General features: G+C 41.7%; 1 protein-coding gene across 8 annotated transcripts in view; it reads left to right on the top strand.

Annotated features, from left to right (window-relative positions):
- cdh23 (cadherin-related 23) overlaps window positions 1-18463 on the top strand; it is a 165839-nt gene that overhangs the window by 96305 nt on the left and 51071 nt on the right. For all 8 annotated transcript variants that reach the window (XR_005079483.1, XM_037124921.1, XM_037124922.1 and 5 more), the window contains 5 exons: window positions 480-638; window positions 14531-14595; window positions 15584-15821; window positions 17617-17722; window positions 17884-18011. Coding sequence is in view for 7 of the 8 variants with exons in the window: in XM_037124921.1 (XP_036980816.1) it covers window positions 480-638; window positions 14531-14595; window positions 15584-15821; window positions 17617-17722; window positions 17884-18011 (696 nt within the window). In the remaining variant the exon portion in view is untranslated. The remainder of the gene's footprint in view (window positions 1-479; window positions 639-14530; window positions 14596-15583; window positions 15822-17616; window positions 17723-17883; window positions 18012-18463) is intronic.

The raw sequence follows: 18463 nt of genomic DNA on the forward strand, positions 1-18463 counted from the left end.
GAGAAAGCAAGCTTATTTTCATGATCAAACATTGAGCAGTCAGAGACAAAGCAGCCACCACACATTGTCCTTCTATGAGAATGCCCTTGAGTGAACTCTGGACAGAGGCTGATTTTTAAGCAACATGACTGAATGCCACTTCGTTATGTTTCTTGCAACTTGTTTGGACACAAGGCTCAGTTGGACTGGGGCTGCATCACTTTCTCCACACTGCAGACTTGTTTGAACAGTGAAATTGGTGTTTCATCACCTCGATGTACCCTCAGTCATTTACAGAACCGGAGGGTGGCCTGCTCTGTGTATAATCCCCAAATCTTAAACAAGTCACTTCTATAAGACAGTGACTATGGCACAGTGAAAAGTTACGATTATGATTGTTAGGATTTTCAACCTGTACATTTTCTCCTCTAACTGAAGTGTAATACCTAAGACTATATTGAAATCTTAGTGTTAATATACTCCTCACTGTCTTTCCTCAGCTTTATGCCAATGAATCAATGTCCGACCATGTGGGCTTTGCTCGTGTCTACATCGAGCTAATCAATGAGAATGATAACCGGCCAATCTTCAGCAGACCTCTGTACAACATCAGCCTTCCTGAAAACACACCTCCTGGCACCTCACTGCTACGCATCCTGGTGAGTATCGCAGGAAACCACTGTGCAGTTTAAACTTTACACAGCTGATAATGTGATAGATTGCACACAGAGGGGATTCATGTGATTTACTCCTGAAGAGAAATTTAACTGGAATCCAAAAAGATTATAATAAAACCTGACTTGTTCAAGTAACTTTTATTGGGAGTGTTTTATTGGGAATCAAATCTTATTGCTCTCTTGAGACTTCACCATATGAGTTGTTAGTCATGGTTAGTCAGGCTAGGCTACCTTACTCACATGTGCTCGCAAAACATCTTTTAAATGGTCAGTACAATCTGTGAGTCAACTGTGGCTTGGTCATAAACCCCATTTCATCACATGATTATTCAAATTTGCTGAAAAACGGGATTAAATACAACACAATGGTGAGTTCAACTTAGGTAATAAAGGGTAAGTTGTTGTGTGTATGAGTCTACAGTCATTGGCATGGTTCAAGTGATTACTATCATATTGCTGTAGTACTACAAAAAATAAAAAAAACATTATAGCATTACAAAAATATCAGTTCTAACTGGATTACTTTTACTGGAGGATCTTAAAATGTCTTACTTTTCATATCGGGTTAATTTTACAGATATCGATAAACACGTAGACCACCTGCATTCAAACTAATCCAATTAGAACACTGTTTCAGCATTTTTATTTTTTTTTTCAGAAATAGTCCAGTATTATTTGTTCCCTCCAGGCCTTTGTTTAGTTTCTCACAGCTGAAGTGTCCTTGAGGCAGCTCCTCCTCATCTTATCAGAGTACCACAATGCAGCATCTCAGCTGTTGACCTGACCAGCTGCCACTTCTTTAACCAGATTCCCCCAAAAAATCTTTGGCCATTTCCAAAAACATTATTATTCATTACGAGTCATTCCTATGACAGAACGCCCACATTCCACTAGATACAAGAGCAAAAAAGCACAGTGTGAAAATCAATAGTGTTTATAGACTAGGTGCTCATGAAATGGAGATTGCAGGGGCAGTCTAATACCCGATAAGTCTGGCTGATGTCGGCCTTGTGCTGGAGCGTGCGACCCGACGTGGAATCCTGATTGCCGGCTATAGAGAGTGAACGGGCTGTAAATAGAATGAGATGTGACACCGCTTGGTGAGGACTGCACCGGCATGGATGGTAGCACTCGTATAAAAACACTGTTAGATGAGTTTTTGACATTTTGCCCCCTCACACACACACACACACACACACTCACACACACACACACGCTCAAGCCCTCTGAGATGCCACTGGAGACAAAACACACATATAGACTAAGCAGATGTTTCCAACTCTCAACTAGCTGCACTCTGAGGCTGAGAAGGAGACACACATATGTATCCCAATCTACATATATACACAGCATCTCACTCCCGCATGGTCAACACGTGGCTAAACCAGAAAGAGTTGTTGATCGTAGGCCTTCTTCCATTTATTATCCCCTATGATTACCATTTACTTTGTATGTATGGTTGTGTGTGTTCAGTAATGTGTTTGCACAGACTTGTTTACATATGTGGGTCTGTCATAATTGAGTTTATTAGTAATTTAGACAATATGTTACAACGGCTGTAATCCAATGACAATAGCTGGGACTGTTTATTTATGTGCTGCAGTCTGATCAAACAAGCCACAGTCCCCTCTCTCGTGTTTGTGCGAATAATGAGGTATTTATTTTGGATTGACACTGCATCCATGTATTGTATGGAATAAGTTAGAAGGTCTAGTGAAGCACTGAAAGAAGTTAAGTCCATCAAACTGCCAGTTCTCTGCCTCATATTTCTCAGGTAGGAGTGGGAGTGGAAGTGGGGAAATGGTGAGGGTGATATTTTTTCAAATTAATCACCATGAGGCTCTTTGTTTTAGAAGAAATGAGCCCTGATAGCATTCAATCATGTGCTAGAACTCTTTTCAACCTACTCTGTGAGTCGGCAGCAGGTAAAATAAGAATATAACTTAACTTGCCATCACCCCATAATTATGTGGCTAGCCAAGTCCAGGAGGCATGTTAAATAAAAGTGTTGATTATGTATGAGGCCCCAACAACCGCTTCTGTTACATCTGTACTTAAGTCAAGCACATTTTGTTCCAAGCTGTATGTTAAAGCTCCTTTCAGGGGGCACCTTTTCATGTTCCTTATTTGCTGATTTCTTGTCTCATTCAATCTCTTTCAGCAGTTTAAACAGTCTGATTGTCTAAGTGCTGTGAATAACTTGAGGCATTGGAATATAACCGGGCTGTTAGGCTGAGACTAGCCTCTCGGTGCTCTTTGTCAGATGGCTACGAGGTAAAACAGATGGTGGCAAAATTATGTTTTAGTATCTAAAGGGAGAACAACTCTTCCATTCTTATCCTCTCAAGGTGGCCTGGTCAGCCTCTTTTTCTATACAATAACACACATAAATAAGATGGAATTCATTACAGTTCTATTTGGACACTTATAGTTGGAAATGAGCGTATTTGCTCTCTTGCTGAGAGTTAGATTGGAAGATTGATAGCACTCACATATTTCACCTGTGTGTGCATTAAGCTAGAGTCAGGAGACGCTATTGTTATATTTGTGACTGCCATCTGGGAAGAAATGTTCACAAATATAACTACCTGCACCTCTTCAGCTCATTAATTAACACTTTCACCTCACAATTCCAACAAGATTCTGTGAAGGGCAAGAAATACTGAAAGCATGTTACCTCCAATAAAACCACGACTTGAGAGAAAGCTTTGGAGGTGCTGGCACAGTCAGAGGATTTCTTTCCAACTTTAGGCAGAGCCAAGATAGCTGCTCTGTCTTTATGGTGAGCAAATTGAGTGTTGGTTCTAGTTTCATATTGAGCATACAGAGTGGTAATCAACCCTCATTTATTACTCAAAAAGAAAACAATTAAGAAATTCTTAAAATGCTGAACTAGTCCTTTCCAGGTCCAATTTGTAAGATAGTTGATTGTTGAGTTTCATTGCCAGTTCATCAAATACAGACACTTTGGATTGGAAGGTCAGACTGGCGATCAAACCAAAGAATCAGTGTTGACTCTTGTCATCAGTGATTTAATAACCAATGATAGTTATGAAACCGTGTCAATCTGGCCATTAAGACGACAGCACTGAAAAGAGTTTTGTGTTACAAGACTGTGTATGGAAAAAGACAATTTTGTGGCATGATGGTTTCATCTGTGGATTAGTATTAGTGCAGAATGCACCTTTGGAGTTGGTCAAGTAAGGCATATTATTTTGTACACAAGTGTATTCAAAAACTGTATTCCAGAACATTTTCAGTGCCCCGTCAGGTAATCTTGACCTCCACTTTTCAGTGTCACCAATAGCAGAGAAGAACATCAAGTGATTGTATTGTATTGTAGCTGCAGGTTTGATGATGATTTCTCCCACAGTGAGGCAGTTATTTTCTATAGCTTGGTACACGGCTGTACCATGAGCCTGAAAGTGTTCCTGCAGGTGCGCAGTATACCAATAATCTGGTGGATGTAGTTTGTATGTAAAGAGGGTGGGGTCCGGATGTTTATATAATACTTTATACCTATGCTAATTGAAATTATGCATGTTTGGTTCCCAGTTGTTTTTAAAAAGTGCCAAACAAGCGATCTGATAATGTAATTGAAATGCTTTGTTTGGGTTAATATTCATAGCTCATCTGATCAAAGCTTATGTACAGTGTTAGCCAATGCATTACTCAATGCCCGCTCCCCCATCCCTGTGGACACTTGTGCTTAACATAGGACCACACACATATATACACACACAGAGGCAGTGGCTGTTTAATATTTATGGTCTGCAGCATTACTTATCATTATAAATATTTATTGTGATTTACTCTTTTGTCTGGGTGCTTTTCTCTCTCGCTCTCTCTTTCTGTCTTCTCCACACCCTGGAGACTTCAGACACCAGCAGCTGCTCGTATCAGTGGAATCACTCTGGTTTTCTCTCCGTGGGTTTCAGAGAATTTTCCTTCTTTCATTTCATATTTATTGTATGCCCTCAGTTATTGTTGTTTTTCCCCTTTCTGTTTTACCATTAGATTGCTAATGGTTTTCAGGTGTTGCATCGATTCACTCTATGGTTCTCTATCTGTTTCTGCCTGGATAACTCTCTCTCTCTAGCTCTGTCTACCTATCAGGCTCTACCTGAGAGGATGCATATGTGATGAGGATATATGCAGGTCTTACATGCATATAAAAACACACTCTACCTGCATCTTACCATCTTCCTATAGTGTTTTTGCTTCTCTAAAATGTCTCAAATGCACCATTCTTCTTGGCTTACATCTTCTGTGTCTTCCTCCAATGGCGCGCTGGGTTTATTATGGGCTCTGTGCAGATGCTGTATGTTTGAGGGCTATAGCACATTGATAAATGCTTATAGCAGATGGTTATAAATTACAGAGTGGAGGATGTTTTGCCACCAACACTGTTTAGACAGGCCTTTATAGGGTAATAGTCACAACAGTAATTATAATTCATTATTGTAATAAAAGGGGTGAGGCCCAGCTCTCTCCTGCATGCTGTAGCTCATACAGTGCCTCTGTTAATAATGGGGTGCTTATCATGGGTGTTCTGACATTGTGAGACAGGGTGTGAATGGTTGTGCTGGGCAAATGATGAACAGGTGGGAGCTAACAGTAGAGAAAAGTCTGAACTTTTCCAGAGTTGGTTCACTATCAGTTTGCCAAACTAACAAATGAAAATGTCGAGTAGTGTCGTGAAGCTAAAGGAGTGGTCCCCATCAGCACGTTTGTTTTGTCATCAGCTAATCCGTTGATTTCATTAAGACCATACTGAAAATGAAAATGTTCTTCTACGCTGTCGAGTACAATTGATGGCCAAAAGGTGTGTTTTGATTAAAGATAAAACTACGGCTCTAGCTCATAATTATTCCCAGTTAATCTGGATGTTGTAAAAAGGGTTGGCACAATGAGCTGTAACTTCAGCCTACACCTTTTACCACAGAAATCTTAATATTTGAGTAACTGCGTTTGTATTGTTTTACATTGTGGTATTTGAGCAGATGCCTTTCCTTGTATAGTTTCTTATCTTATCATTGCTATTACTGGTTGCGGACTGAAATCAATTTATTTTCTATTTTCTCAGTCAATTGAAATGTTTAGTCCATAAAATGTCTGACAATTGGAGTCCTAGCTGAGGGTCCTCATTTATAATATGTTCTTAGACATACTATATGCTTGAACTTTGTCTCAAGCAGCAGGTTCTAAGAGTCCCATTTTGAAATTATGCACCTTTAATCTATCATTTCAAATCAGTTTAAAATGACAGCAACTGTCTTGTATTTTCCCTTCATATCATTCAGCACAAATGAAAGTTTGTCAGGAATAACCATGGAATAGAAGAGAAAATCCAACAAGATCACAGCAATGATCACAGCAATTCGTATTATCGGTGAGCCTAATAGTGGGCTGACAAACAAAGCCAAGCACACAGTTTGTTATTGCACAGCAGCTGCAGGAAACAAGGTGGTGCAGAAAGAATCTGAACTATGGCTGATATTCAGAAGAAATGGTCTCATGTTAAACTACAAGGAAAAACAAGGATAGTCATACATAACCAAAGCATGAATAAGTACAATATGTTGGCTCATTTCTCATTTTCAGCCCACATGTAATGAATAGAGCAGTTCCTGTCACATTGTTCATAGAGCCCATGCAGAGTTCACCACAGGCTTGGTCACATACCCCAACATAAAAATCACTGAGGTCAAGTCTAGATTTGCTTTCAGATTAGAGCATTTCCTCATTAAAGTAAAGTTTTACAACTAACCACATAAACATTGTAAGTTCTGTATTGTAGACAATTGGACTTGTTTCAGTTTCTTGAAGACATTTCACCTCTCATCCAAGAGGCTTTTTCAGTTCTAACTAACTGGAAGGGAGTTTGCAGGCTTCACAAACTCTGCGTGGGAGTGTCCATACAGACTTGTTAAGGACAAGTGTGAACTCTTGAGTTTCAGAGTCCTTATTGCCCCTTGTGGATCGTTGACCCAGCCGGCCTTCATGTAAGTTGCTAAGGCTAGGTGTGCCCAGGTATGAATGGTTGTTAAGCTGTCTGGGGAGGGACTTCAGTGCTGCACTGTAGGTGGGTAATTAGTATCGCCGTAGGCCACCTCTTCTCTCAAAAACAGCTGTTCCAGTTCCTGTCCTCAAAGGTATGATATTTTTCCTCTTCAGATGTAAGTGGGCATCAGAGTGTTGACCTGTGGAGATACTGAAACAAGTCCAGTTGCCTACGATGTAGCACTTACCATGACCTGGATGACTGAGAACTTTAATCAACACCTGCACCTCTAAAGCAGTTGACAAGCTAGAACCAATAGATCTTGGGACTTTTCCTCGTGACCCCTTTAGGTGGTTGTGTAATTTCTTGACCTCAACCCTGCTTCCTGACACCACCACAACCCCCCCCCCATCATATGCAGTGTCTCTGTAGTATACTCTTCACTTTATCATTCTCCACAACCTCCCTTTGCCTGTGTTAATCTCATTCCTTCATCATCAAGGACAGACACAGAGAGAGAAAGAGAGGGGGAGGACCAAGGCCTGTCGGCAAAGTGAAGCTGCCAGCCACAGAGCTCTGCATTAAGCCTTTTCACTGGCAGCTCAAACTGTCTCCAGCTTATGCCCACAATGCAGTCCTCTCCCTTTTTCTCTCTCCGCCTCTTTTCTTCTTATTCTAGAGGTAACAGCTGTTTTTTTAGCAGTTCTTATGGGGTTGTAATCATTATATAGTGGCTGTGTATGTATGCCAGCGGTACAATTTATTCTTCAAGCTGTCACAGTATAAGTATACATTGTTAAAAAAAAAGTGTTAAAGTCTCTCTCTCTCTCTCTCTCTCTCTCTCTCTCTCTCTCTCTCTCTCTCTCTCTCTCTCTCTCCCCCCCCCCCTTGTGTCGCTGTTATCTGGGTGGTCAGGAGATAATAGAAACAGGCTGTTCAATCCTGTCGGCAGGCAGCAGTCGCTGTGAGCACCCCCACCTGCTCATTAATGCTTTAGAGAATAAAGCAGTCGTAAACGTACGCTTGCAATCGCCATTACACTAAAGTGTCCGCAGTAAAAACACACACAGCTCCCATCAACCCCTGCAGGTGCACTAGGTCACAGCTGGGGGACTAGGGAGAAATGCGGTTGGTCCTCGTTTGATCCAAGTAGGTGAGGCATTTTGCATCTCATCTCCTCTGAAGAGGTTTGGGTTTCACGTCATTTCACACGGCTTCTGCTGGATGTGTCAATATAAAAAAAATTAAGGAGAATATTTAAATTCACTCATTAGTTTAACCACGGGAGTGTTAAGTGAGAAGCTGTTCAAAATATGTGATCATTAATTGGACACATCTCATCCCACCCTCAGAGTTTCTGGGCTTTTTCTAGGTTACTGCTCTGCTCTGAGTCACGTTTTGAAGTATTGATCAGAGATACAAACAGGCTCCGCACAATCTCATGGCAGTTTCTGTACATAGAAACAAAGACCAAGAAGGTTACTGAGAAGAGAGGGAAGGTCAACACCATAAAAATAACAATGAAAACGTTGTCATTCTTTTATTCTCTTCTCCTTTCGATCATACACGTATGTGTTGTGAGCAGACTCATAATTTATAAGGTCAAATAAGGTCAAATCATGTATTTGACTTGTCGTCTGTCACAGTGTGTGAAAGGGATTCTAAAGTCCAACCAAAGCAAATCTGATTTTCCAGATTTTTGAGTTTGAGAGAAGTGTTTTTTTAGTGCAAATGTATCTCTTTATGTCACCATCCCTCCACTGCAGCTCAGCAAGCAAATTTTGTTGTTGTAAATGGACTGGAAGAAGGTACCAACTTGATTTGATTTAAGCAACACTGTACAAGAATTGATATTTTTTGTGATTTGGCACATCTGAAGTTTGAGATAGTAATTCACTTAAACGCCAGTGCTGAAAATGTAGACTGCTGTTAGGTGCATTTGTTATGATTACATGACCAAAAAACTAGCCAGTCAACATCTAAGCTTACACAGCCAAACATCAGGCAACAGCACAAGACACACACCTCTCTTTCAGCTTTTTGTATTGCTAAGCTCTCACCAACGAGTAGTGTGAAATTTACTTTTGTCTGGCCACTTGCTCTTTTACTCTCTCTTTTTCCTCTTAGTTTCTTCTGTCAACATCCTCTTTGGACTCTTTGTACTTAAAACCATCCAGTGCCAGTGGTGTAAACCCCAAATCTTCCCGGCTCACTGAGCTAACTAGCGACCAGCAGCTACAGCTGACATCAAATAAGGGTTACAGTGAGTTAAAGCAGGGCAGCCAGGGGACCTCAGTCAGTCTTCAGTTATTACAAGTTAGTAAGTTATTACCATTGTCATTTTAAGGTGAAAAGGCTCAGTTTAAAATTCAAAACAAGGACCATCTCTTACATTTAATGAAATCTATTAGGAAGGTCTCTCTTTGCTGCCATTACAGATAAAAAGAACATTAACAGCGACCAGTAGCTGTATTATGTCCGTACAGACATGTGAGTATTGTTTTTAGACAGACCTGTTTGTAAGCCTATCCTTTTAATATGCAAACAAATCTTTTTTCATAGCTATCACATATTTTTTACTGAGAATAATCAAGCCGACGTGATGTGCAGAAAGTGATTCTCTATACTCGACTGCTGTAAACTGATGTGCACGCTGATAGGACATGCATATTTCAGACTGCATTTGATTCCCATGGTGCCTATGAGTGCAGTGGGAGCCCCAGACTTCCACACTGCTGATCCACAGGCACTTAATTTTGCTGAGATGATGTGCTGCCTAAATATGCATAAGTATACAGCGTGGAATGTGCCACATGACCACAACTCTGCTCTGTGTGCCTCAAACACACATATGGCACAATATGCAAAATGAAGGGGTGCTCATTTAAAAATAGTTCACTGTATCACACTTATACAGCATTTGTGAAGATTGATCCCTGGTCCTGTCATGGATACAGACCATGTGAGAAAGGGAGACACAGTCTTTTAAAGAAGCCCGCGTGCGTGGAACTAACCACAGCTGAGGAAGATAATCTGACAACCGTGTCTTCATCATTGTCTCTCCCTCAATGATTGTCAGAAAACTGGACATCTTCACTGTGGTGGTAGTGGTGCTGGTGTGTGTGTGTGTGTGTGTGTGTGTGTGTGTGTGTGTGTGTGTGTGTGTGTGTGTGTGTGTGTGTGTGTGTGTGTGCGTGCGTGCATGCGTGCGTGCGTGGGTGTATGTTTGTTATCTGTTCTTTGTGGTTGTGTTTAGGTGTGCAACACTGAGACAGAAGAGGTTGTCTGTGTTTGGACTGGGGGTCATCTCTATTTTGACAGCGGGCTTTGACAGCCAGTAATTGGTTTCCTTTTCCATGCCTCTCAAAGCTCCTGCAGAAAAAGCAATTTTAGGAGCCAATCAATTCAAATTCCAGCTCACTCAAGATAGAAAAGCCTGTGCAGCTTTAACCTCCCTTGCTGTCCATGAGATAGCTGGGCTGATAATCTGCTCCTGTTGCCCCTCCAACCTAACCCCAGTGTACACACACACACACACACACACACACACACACACACACACACACACACACACAAACATACACAAACGCTGCCCCTGTCTTTCGGCCGCCCGTGAGGGGAGGTTCTCATTTCTGCTTTCTCTTGAAAGCAATTGAGTGTGATAATAGGAGTTTATACAGTAAATGTTTGGGGTGCATATTTAACCTAAGACCGAATGATCCTAGAAACACAGTTCACATCTGTCCCCGTGTATCTTTTTCACATGCACGCAAACATACACACTATTCTTTACATTCAAAAAATACTATCTTATCACATCCGATCTTCAAACACACACTCTCTCTACTGCCATTAAAAGGCATGCAGACAGACACACACATGACCACACCGGTACAGCCACATACCTACTAGCTCACACACATATACGCACAGGATGGTGTTTGCCTGCTGGCTTCGCCCCTCTGAAGGGAAGAAACACATCATTTAACCAAACTGGTCAACTGAGAACTAATTTCTCTTTTGTAGTTACTGCCTGAGGACCCAAGGGTTTGCAGAGTTTATATTGGCAATCAGCAGCGCACTGACTCTTTGTGCAGAAACTCCTTAACAACTTAGTTTGGATTTTGATCAGAACGCTGACTCTCATACCTCAGTGCTCAGCTCCTTAGCACAGGGGAGGTTTTCATCGCCGCAGTATGAGTCCAGTATTCATCTACAAAACAAAGTGCCGTTCTGTCATCTCAGTGCAACTTGAAAGTCAGAGAACATGTAACAAGCAGGCAGGGTTTTATACAGTCTTAGTCAATGCCAATGCATCTTCCAAATTTAACTTTTGTTACTCATTTAGGTTATTTTGGAGGCTTCCTTTTTTATTAATCCTTCAGCATGAAACCTATGTATCCCATCGCAGTTCGTTAAATGCTTGCTGTAATTGTCACTGAGGCTATTAGGCACATTAGTTAGCCCAGCTTTATTTCCATGTCATTTCTTTCCTCATTAAATCTTACACTCGCTCCCTCCCTGTGCACCCCACCTCGCCAACTTCTCCGTCACCTCCAATTCCCCAACCAAAAAAGTTTAAGCTACCATGGCAATGAGGGGCAAATGCGTAATACCCTGGTGTCGAGGATTCGGGCCTTGGTGTTAAGTTACAGCAAATCCCTGCACAAACCAATCTCTTCCATCCATCTGCTGCGGGCCTTCTGCGTCTAAAGTTGAAAGTCTTTGGCGAGCAGTTGGCAAAGTGACTGTGCCTTACAGTCATGCTGATTGTTTGGTTGGAGAAAGGGAGCGGGTTGGTGAATGATGGGGGGATGATGGCTATCGTCTCCCTCTCTCTCTCTTTCTCAGTCTGTCTGTCTGTCTGTCTTCCTTTCTGTCTGTCGTCACGGCGAGAGGGGCTCGGCCGCAGAAGCAGAGGCAGTATTAGCTCCCAGACTGAGCCCGGCTCCTGTCACCACCGCGATAGCTGTCACGCTAACACCCCCACCGCTATCATGGGAGCACTTATGGGTCTGTCACTCACCTGGGAGAGAGGGAGCAAAAGGAGGGGGGGTGGAGGCATTGACGAGGGAAGAGTGTGCTAAGGGAGATATGTAAAGGAGAAGGGAGACAGAGGAGAGGGTGGAGCTTGGAATGCAGGGAGGAAAGTGAGGTAAAGACAGAAAAGAAAAAGGGAAAGATAAGGGAGGGATGGGTAGGAATGCAAAAAGAGGAGAGCAGGAGAAGCAGTTGAGTGGCATTAAATGATGAGGTCGTCGAGACACGACAGATGAAAACTCAAAGGTTAATATAAGAACCTGACTGGAGTCCCAAACACCTCACATGTATTTAGCGTCCCACACTCTAGTCAGTGAGCAGAGGATGTGCTTTGGTGCACTTGACAACGGAGCGAGGACCATTCAGACATTAAAAAGAAACATCGATTCACCATCCAGGACAACGCGGTGGGAAGCTCTCTGTGAAATAACGGGCTTGAGCTAACCAGCACAGTGTAATTTTTAGAAGGAGAAAAAGCACATTGATAGCTGCAGCCGTTGTTCCATCTGTGAGAGGCATCACGGATGGGGCACTCACACACACACAGACGCGCGCACACACAACCATAAATGCATTAAATTTAAAAGGCAACGATATTTCCGAACACATTAAATGAGCACACACATATCCAGCATTACATAACACACGTTTTGGTCCATTTACTTACGTATATACCCCCATATCCAACTCATATTCAACACACATGGACACATTTGCTCTCACTAATTTGTAAGTGTGTAAGTCACAGCCACATGCAAAAAGCTATGTGTCATACACACACACAAACACACACACGGAGAGTCCTGCATAATAGGGTCGGTATCAGGGCATCACTGAATCACGGTGACCAGCATCGTGGTTGACAGAGCAGGCAGCAGACACGTTCGGGTTTGGCCCTTCAACTGACTGCAGAGTCACTGAAGTGAAACTCTATTACAACAGCCTCTCCAGCCACGATCCATCAGCGCCGACACAACAGCCTGTGTGTATGCGTTTGTGTGTGTGTGCACGTACGTGTGCCTACGCTTACAAAGACAGATTGTGTTAATGTGGCGTTTCATAAAGTACAAGATTCCTGAAAGTGTTGGTCTTTATGTTGAATTTCTTTGACACCCCTTTTTATCTGCAAAACATATGACAGCAGTTGTAGCTGCTTTTATGGCAGTGGTGGGTCTTGTGGCTGAGGAAAATGTATCAGTTTTCCCTGATATAATCCAATCAACACCTCTGAGTAAAGTGTGGCTTGCATGTTTTAACATCAATTCATACATTAATAGACACTTACTCACTGACAGATATCAGTAAAAACACGGAAGTTAACCTCACACAATCACACACAAACAAAGAAATAGGCACAAATATATCCTGAGGATTAATATAACAGTCACATTAACATGGAAAAACTATTACTCTACTTTAATGAACGTGTCACAGTCAGGAATTCCTTTTTCTCAAAAGAGCACATGTAGTTCCAGTATACCACTGATGTTCAGAATAGTGAACAGAGCCACCATGACGTTACCAACACGTCTCTGAAGAGCCAGAGTGAAGCGCAGAGTTGGTTGCGTCAGCCATCACCCTCTTGGCAGTAAGTGACTCCACCTAACACCCAGCTTATCAAAAATGGGTAAAGAAGTGGAGCATGGGTGAAGCTGAAGGGAGTCTATTTAGTTAAACAAGCCCAACTAGCTGGAAGCTTCTAAGCTAACTAGGGCTAAAAAGTTATCTGTGTTCACAGATCAGTGTTCAAAGTTTAGTCATTTAATTTCAAATAATTTTCTGATCATTTGATCATTTGTCAGAGTTTGATGGCGGATTTAATACCTTGTTGTACTTTAGCTGGAACATATTGAGCAACATCCATCACCGAGGGTTTTGTCTCAGGCCAAAGTCAGCAATCATCAGAGACTTTGTTTCTGTCTGTCTGTGACTTTTCTTTTAACCATTGCTTTATACGTCTATGAAGTCAAGTACATTTCTTATGAATTCAACAGTCAAAGAACAGTACATTACTCTGGATTCCCTATTACTGCAGAAAGTTTGAGAAGTGAGAGTGGAGATTATACTACTTTTAAATCACAACTGTTTGAAAAACTAATTCTGTGCTCTCCTTGACTCTGGTTGTTTATTCCTCTGGGCTCTGCCCACAGCTGTGTCCTCCAGAGTTTACCAGTCCCAGCAACTGTGTCCCAGTTAACACCACCGTAGCAATATTATTTTGCTTTAAACGTTCTCCAAAAGGAGTCAACAATACAAACACAGCCAAGAGGTGAATTTCAGTGACTGGAATTAGCCTAGAAAACAGCTCACGGCTAGCTGTCATTCAAAGCAGCCACACCACAAATTATGCATTACTTAAACAAGTGCAACCCCGTTTGATTTTCATTAAGAGGGTGCTTAGCTATAGAGACCAAAACTGTTGTTTGTACCAGCCTGTAGACAAGTTTATTTGTGCTGTGAAGTTGGTCATTTTAACATGGAGTCTTATGGGGTTGATTCACTATTGGAGTGAGCTTGAAGTGGCCTTTCGAAGAACTGCAGTTTTTGGCAGTTTGGCATTGGCTTAATTTTTCAGCTCCTGGAGGTAGCTGCTTGTGCCACACAGTCACACACTTAACACTTGAGTTGACAATTTTTTTTTCCCCATGACAATACATTTGCAAACCAATCCTGAAAGAGAAGGGGTAATAAAAAGGTATATGTGATTAAAAAAAATTTTTTTTCAAGTAGGTGAGAAACTAAACTGATGGACAACAGAGGCTGACTTCATTATAAAACTTTACATGGAAGTAAACCTAATTAAATGGTTTTTTTTTTCTTTACTATGCAGGCTACAGATGGAGATGCAGGCACATTCGGGATTGTGCGTTACTACTTCAGTGACGAGCCAGACCAGTAAGATACAGCTAGACACACACACGCACACAAACACACAAATATTCAAATAGTCCCCACAAACACACAAAGACATACATTTTTCATTTATTAGGCCACTTGAGAATGACTGGACTGTTTCTGCCACCCTGCTTTGCCAAAGACAGCTGAGCTACAATGATGTCTGGCGCCATTCTTTATGCTTGGTCTCTTCAGGCCACGAATTTACACAGAATCACACACAGAGAAAAACACACATTCACACAGTCCATCAGTATATTATTTTTATTTTCAGTAAAAACAATTAGCATGGCTTCCTACTATTTTTGTTTCTCTGTAACTCATACTGATCATCATTTTTGTGTGTTTTTGCTGTTTATTTTGCAAATAAAAAATGCCTCCATACTCCAAAGAAGAGAGAAAACAAATCTGAAACATTTTATCATCATAACAATACTAAACAGAACAATGCTTTCTTGCTACATCTTTAGTTTTAGAATATATAAACCTACTTTGATTAAACATAGAGATTCTGTTATTGTAAAAACAAATCATTAAGTGCAGCTGTTTTTATCTTCTGTTAACTAGGATGACACAGTTCTGGGCAGTCATCATGAGATGCATTGTGATGTGATTTTAACTAAGGCTCTGAGAAGCCATTAACTATTCAGTATATCTCATTACCAGGGAAACAAAAAGTGGTACAAAAAACACAGTAGAGCAGTGGAACAAATGCAGATCAGTGAGCACCTCCCAACCACACATCCACTTATTATCTGATGTCTGTACAATGCATACACTGTCTTTGATATAAAGCTTTTCTTGTTATCACATTAAACTTTAATATGTCATAATATACTAACATATCTATCATTTTCTGGATTACTAGTAAAGAATCTTACAAGACGAAACCAGTCAGTCTGTTATGATTGCAATAACATGAAAACATGACATTCCTCCTCAAACTTTAGGAGTTGCCTGTCTTTCATTTCACTTGTTTGTGTTGCAGGTTTTCACTGGATGATGAGACAGGCTGGGTCATTCTGCGGGCCAGTCTGGACTATGAGTTGATGCGGCGCTTCACGCTGACTGTGCTGGCGAGGGACGGCGGTGGGGAGGAGACGACGGGCAGGATCCGTATCAATGTGTTGGATGTCAACGACAACATGCCGCTGTTCCAGAAGGAGGCGTACGTGGGCTCACTGAGAGAGAACGAACAGGCTGTCCAGCCGGTGGCACGAATCAGGGTGTGTTTAAAACATACACGCATGGAGTTTTAAAAGAGACATATGAGGCCAAGAGAATGCTCTTGTTACTAGATAGTAAAGCTCTGCTGTTTATGGCTGCTGTAAAATACCCCATAAACATACACCTGTGACCATCACTGATTTTGAACATTAATATGCTGAACTAAAATATACACTTATAATGGTATTGCAGTGTTGCTTAGCAATTGTCAGGCTACAATGCATTGCAACAAAAAAAAGGTTCACATAAACACTACACCCACAGCAGAGGATCTTGTCCCGATACTAATAGCACCAGTCATCACACTCAAAATCCTTTGCTTGTGCTGCCTTCTCCTCTTTCTTCCTTGTTTCCTGCGTTACTATAATCATGCAGTTATGTGTTTGTGTGCACTGTATCCAAGAAGAACTGGTCTGCCCGGTGTGTTGGTCATCAGTCACTGCCACACAAAAGGCAGAGCTACACAGGCACAATGGTAACTAATGGCTCAGCATTTCCTTTGATTGTGCCCTCAAGAGAAAGTCTATTAGGTCCCTTGTGGCGGTGGGCACAGCCGTGGCTCACCCCGCCACAGTGAACTGTGTGGTGCCCTGCCTTTCCATTGTGGGAGCTGAGCTGATGACTGGGCTCAACGCTTGGCTCACTGTGTTTGATTAGTCTGAGCTAACCTTAAACGCTGCTGATATTAATACGCTGCCCGAGAGGAACAGGGAAGCCATTCGCACAATTCTTTGTGTCAGCGATTTGCCCTGGAATCTAATATATACACACACACACACACACACACACACACACACACACACACACACACACACACACACACACACACAAAGTCACACACACACAAAGTCACACACACACACACTACAGGGTGAGAAGGAAGAAAGAGGGATAAGAGTGAAAATGACGGCAGGAGAGAATGAATTGAGAGACTAAGCAAAGCGAGGCTTTTCTGCGGTTTCCTTCTTTTTTCTAAAAATGCCTGGAAGGTTTGTGCCTCCTACTACACTGTGTATGCTTTCTAACACCCAAACCTTTTTTTTAAACATTTTTCTCTACACTTCCTATTCCTTTCCTTCCTTTGCCACACATCTATTTGATTTGCCATCCCAAACTCCTCTTACCTTTGAGTGGTAAATGAAACTATTTGTTGAAATTTGAAATATGAGGACAGTCTGAAAGAGAAGAGCCACAGCTTAGGAACTTGTGGGGGAAGAAAGGTAGTGCTTACTCAACACTTTTGGCGTTAAATCAAAGAGTTGAGATATGCGTGTTAAGGAGAGATACAAGTAAGTGTTTTTGACAACCTGTCCAGCCTCTAATGATGCCAGTGAGGCCTAGTAGACTCTCCTCACAGCCGGAGGACTCATGCTTAAGTTCTTGCCAAGTTGGGAATAATGAGGGGGTGTCATCATTGTTGTTGTGGATTAGCCCTGCAAAGTATAGTTTCATCTGTCCTCTGCCTGATTGGCTTGTCTTGGCTCTGTTGGTGTTCATCCAGTATTGACGCCTGCACCACTAATAGCCAGAATCAGCTTTAATCTTTCCGATAACATGACATCACTGACTGACAGCTTCCTGGCTGTACACATATGCACAGACTCACACGCGCCCATGCTGTGCAAAAATACATATATAAGAATTAACACTTGTCTACTGCAGCATCTGTCCTGTTACACTGTCTGTCGTCTTGTCTCACTCACTCAAAACTTCTTCTCTCTGTGGACTTGTGACTGTCACTGAGGCATATGTTAAAGGCACTCCTGTCTTCCACCACTGTCTGCCCACCCACAGGCTACAGATGAGGACTCTCCACCCAACAACTTTCTGACATACAGCATCACTTCAGCCTCAGCCTTCCCCAGTTACTTCAGCATCGTCATGGTGGAGGGCTACGCAGGTACGCTTGCCTTCAGGAGCATTAAGCCTCAGTCTGTACTATGTCTGAGGATAGCAATAACAATAGGTATACTGTTGATGAGTGGACTAGCAAACTCACATTCAAGTTGTGAAAAGTTTTGGTTTGTTGTTTAATTATTTGAGCTCCTCTTCTTCTGTCAGTGATCAGTGTGACCAGGCCTCTGGACTATGAGCAAGTTCCCAATGGGATGATCTACTTGACAGTGATGGCCAAAGATGGGGGAAACCCAGCCCTCAACAGCACCGTCCCTGTCACAGTGGAGGTGATTGTAAGTACAACCCTGCAAAAATACACACACACACTCTCTTCCAAATATGGCCACTGTCAGAAACTTGGAAATATATTAGTCTTTCTTTTTTCCTCAACCAATCAGTCATCTGCCGTACATTGTTCAAAAAGCTTTCAAGAATTTTGCACTACATAATCCTTTTTTTAAAAAATGGTCACACAAGTATATTGTAAAATATAGCAAAAGAATATCGCTTATTTTTAATGCCTTTATTATAGTAGCAGGTGGCTGCAGACATCTTAAGCGCCGCTGATGGCAGCTGTCTAAACCAAAGTAGTAGTTTGAGTTTGGTAAAAGTTTAACAGTCTAACATTGAATACAGTAAAACATACAAGTAAAATGAAAAAACACACTGCAATTCAAGAGGTCTTCATTTAATCACAGGCATGAGAAGAACTATTTTCAAATTAGAAAGATTTGCTGGTTGAGAA

This window comes from Acanthopagrus latus, chromosome 15 (assembly GCF_904848185.1).
Source record: "Acanthopagrus latus isolate v.2019 chromosome 15, fAcaLat1.1, whole genome shotgun sequence".
NCBI classification, from domain to species: domain Eukaryota; kingdom Metazoa; phylum Chordata; class Actinopteri; order Spariformes; family Sparidae; genus Acanthopagrus; species Acanthopagrus latus.